Source organism: Ipomoea nil, unplaced genomic scaffold (genome assembly GCF_001879475.1).
Source record: "Ipomoea nil cultivar Tokyo-kokei standard unplaced genomic scaffold, Asagao_1.1 scaffold2338, whole genome shotgun sequence".
Lineage (NCBI taxonomy): Eukaryota > Viridiplantae > Streptophyta > Magnoliopsida > Solanales > Convolvulaceae > Ipomoea > Ipomoea nil.
In genome coordinates, this window is record NW_017618766.1 from 1,351,777 (window position 1) to 1,355,835 (window position 4,059).

The following is a 4,059-nucleotide window of genomic DNA, read 5'->3' on the forward strand; positions in this document are numbered from 1 at the left end:
CGGCGCCATTGCTATTGCAGCGAAGCTAGATCAGACGGTCGGACGCCACTGTCCGCCGTCGACTCCACCGGCACGGACGGCGGCAGCGCTGGAGCGGCAGGCATCGGGCATGGCAGTGTGCCATCAACAAAACCAAGCAACCCTTGGCCTTCCAAGAACGGCAGCATCTGAGTACGCCAAAACAAATAATTGTGGGCAGTAAGCTTGATAGACACGAAGTGATGGGCGGAGGATAGGCTAGTATTTGCATAAACGGGAGTGGGGGCAACCTCGGACACAGTCCGTTCAGATGAATCGTGAATAGAACCGCCATTGTTATCTCCCAAGGTTGCCATGAAAATAAGAATCCCTGGATACTGATACCAGATGAGGATTGTATATTCAACATAACTCAATAATAGACTGAACAATAACAATATAAGGAGATAAGTAAAGAGTCCTAGCCAACTACAAACACAAGAGTCCTAACACAGTTACATATTAACACGATAGCTACAGACACATAATAATACGATAAAAGTTAGAATATTCGAAGTATAATAAATATGAAAGCAGTTCCATGAATTGTGAAAAAAGGAAATTAAATGCTTGGTCTTCTCTAAATTCAAATAGCATATATTGGGAACAAAGAAACAAGAAGCTGTTGCTTATTAAGTAACCTCTCAACGTGCATACCAAAAACATATTTAAGTTGCTCATGAGTGCACTTACTGCATTCAATCAACAGATACAGCATGCCGGTGGCTTTTGGGCTTCAACCACTGGTGCGTAATAATAATTATTGCTCATACTTTGCTCATAAGTGTACTGCATTCATCAACACACATAATACAAAATCAATATAAAAAAATGAAAAAAAAAAGTGAGGAAATGATTAGAGTGAAAAAAGTGCAAAAAGAGATGATGGACCTGAGGAGTGCGGTCAACAATAGCAAAACCATCATATCCATAAGTGAGCCGTTCTTCTTGGATATTCTTGGCACAAGTCAAAAGGGCCGGCTTACACCTTTCAAAGTCAATTGATTGGAGAGAACTAATGGTTGAGAAAGAACTTGGGATCTCTTTCAATCTGTCACAATACTTGAGGACTAGGCGCTCAAGCATAGGGAACTCATCATCAAAGGCATTCCAAATCTCGAGTTGTGAGTTTTCAAGTTCTAAAAACTTTAATCGATGAAATCCCCCTTCAGTTGGTTCCCACTCCGGCCCATAGAAAGCATCTGTTTTTAGTTTGAGAACCTCTAGTCTAGGTAACAAGGCAATTGTTGCTATATTGTCCTTCCATGGCAGATAAGTCTTGCATAGTTTCAGCTTCCTAAGATTATCGGGAAGTGCATCTATACTTGGAAGGGACATGCGCTTAGGAATGGGAAACTCAGCTTCAATAGTTAAAACCTCAAGCTCATTCAAATAACAGATTTTTCAAGCTGATAGCACCATTGAAAGACACACCATCATCAAGAATCACTCTATCTTCACAAAAAATCCCTAACGTTTTTACGTTGGGAATCCTAGAAATAACTTCTCTAGTGCAATGAAATATGCTCAACCAATACCAAACTTGCAAGTCCTCTTTCACTATGCTTGGAGGCTCCACTTTAAAGATGTTTCTTCTAAACTCAAGATGCCTTAACTGTGGTGATCCCCAAATTGTGGATGGCAAATGAGAATAATGCACTTGCCAGTGATGAGGGGCACTATGTGAAACCATAAGTGTTTGCAATTTTTTATTTTTAGACAGTATATTCTTGAGACCCTCGGAGCCAAGAGACCTATCCATCTCAAAAGCTAGGTATCTTAGAAGAACTATAGTGGATAGATGATCTAGGTCGGACAGATTGACTGCCTTGTTGTACAAAGGAGAAGTCAAATCTAGAACTATTAACAAGTTGAAGTTTAGAGGCTTTGGATCATTGACCATTGGCATTATGACCATTGGCATTATTTCATCTTTATGCAAACACAAAATGGAACGGGCTTTACTGTTGCAAAAATCAAAATGCTCATCAGACTTTAAATTTGATGATCTAAAACTTAGCCAACGACAAGTATCACATGCTTTTTTGGAACTGCTGCACATATCAAAAGGCTCAGGTGGCTTTGACCATTTAAAACATAGCCAACAAGAAGCACCATGGGGTTTTTTGTAACAACGACTACTGTCGTTACACATATCAAAACTATTATTGTCTTCAACATACAAAAGTTTTTCATTTGTGGCTTGTCGTACACAAAGTCCACGCAAGAGATCATGCATCCTACATGTCTTGATTTTGCCATCACATTTAAGCTTATCAATTCGGACTAGACTTCTACTAATAAGATCATGTAAATACCCAACACCCACTTCTTCTAATTCCTTATCCCTCACTAACTTCTTCACAAACCCCTCGGCAATCCATAACCTAATAAGCTTTTTAACAGGAATTTCACTACCTGCTGAGAAAACTCCTAAATATAAAAAGCAAGCTTTCAAATGCTGAGGTAAATGATTGTAACTTACAATAAGAATTCTTGAACATTGTTCACCAATATCTGTACTAAAACGATAGCTCATTTCTTCCACAATATTTTCCAATTCTTCAACTTTGCTGAGTTGGGATACAAGTCCAGCAGCTACAACAATTGCCAGGGGAAGCCCCCCACACTTGCCAACAATATTCCTTCCAATTGTGTTGAACTTAGAGTGCAAGGGCTGTTTCAAGATAATGTGACTGCAAAATAGATCCCAACTTTCATTAGAATCGAGATAATGCAAGTTGTGAATAAGATTGCTTGCACCTGATTTAGTGTAGTCTGCAATCTCTTTTAGCCGAGAGGTCACCAATACTGCACTTCCAAGACTTTTAGGAAAACATCTTGTGAGATAATCCCAAACACCGGTTTCCCATACGTCATCCACCACAATCAGATACCTTTGACGACCCATCAAATGCTGTCGTAGTTTGTGTGCTAGATCATCTGTGCTTCCGTCAGTATTCGTTCCTCTCTCAATGGACCAAAGAAGGTCGCAGAGAATTTGTCTCAGGTTAACTTCTTGAGAGACAGTAGCCCATGCACGAAGGTCAAAGTGGGATATGACTTGTGGATCTTCGTAAACTCTTTTGGCTAAAGTAGTTTTACCGATCCCGCCCATCCCGAGAATGGAAACGACTTTCCATGGGCGACCAATGAGCTGATTCATTATTGTATTTAATTCAGTTGTACGCCCAACCATTCTGTCCTCAATCTTTGAGAACTGCTGTGAAGATCCGCTCTTGTGGTCTGAACCAATATCTAACGGAAGGGCATGTACCTATTGAGGAAGAGTTGTAAATTATGAAATGTAATATAATACGGTAAGAAAAGACTGTCGTGATACCTTTGGCAAATTTTTGACGGCAGAATCATAGTATTGGCTTTTAACTGTGTTGACGAAGTTTTGAGTTTTTTCAGATACTTGTCGCAGGTTCTGAAAGAGTGTCATCTCTGCATCTTCACCTACTTGTTGCAGGTTCTGAAAGAGTGCCATCTCCTTATCTGCCGCCTCCATATATATCGTTGCCAGATTTGATTCAACTTCATCTTCTGCTAAAAAGGCGAAGTCTCTGATTTTGGCTTCCAAATCGTTGATTGCAGCTTCATCTATCCCTGGTTTCTTCACTAAGTCCTTGAGAAAGGTGAGCAAGAAACCAAGATTATGGTGGAGAGAACTAACCATATGTGCTGTATCTTCATCAAGAATCACAGGTGCTCTGCAGGGTTGTAAGAACTCAAAGTGGATTGTATTCATCAGAGAAGTTAGAGGAACACAAGCCATTTCTCTCTCTCTCTGTATTTGCTTCAGACGGAGTACAATATTATTTGGGAGAAGAGGAGTAAAACTAGATTAAAATATGATTGAAGGGCGTTAAGATGAAGCAGTCAAAGGTTGAATTCTATCAACTCCCACATGGAGCTGGCACGCATCTGCATCAGGTTGGTTCCATATGCACATAATTGATTTATAAAACTACTAAATTATAAATTTATTCAGGATTTTCTAAAATTATCTCACTCTTACACATGCTTGTGCATTAT

The 4,059-nt window shown here is 39.7% G+C and overlaps 1 protein-coding gene across 1 annotated transcript; it reads right to left on the minus strand.

Annotated features, from left to right (window-relative positions):
* Nucleotides 1-779: 779 nt before the first annotated feature.
* LOC109151949 (putative disease resistance protein At1g50180) lies at nt 780-3,832 on the minus strand. Its single transcript, XM_019299538.1, has 4 exons — nt 3,362-3,832; nt 2,782-3,295; nt 2,376-2,714; nt 780-790 (listed from the first exon to the last, which is right to left on the minus strand). Exons 1-3 carry the CDS (start codon nt 3,797-3,799, stop codon nt 2,701-2,703), a joined length of 966 nt encoding a protein of 321 aa, XP_019155083.1. The 5' UTR covers nt 3,800-3,832; the 3' UTR covers nt 780-790; nt 2,376-2,700.
* Between the last annotated feature and the right edge of the window lie 227 nt (nt 3,833-4,059).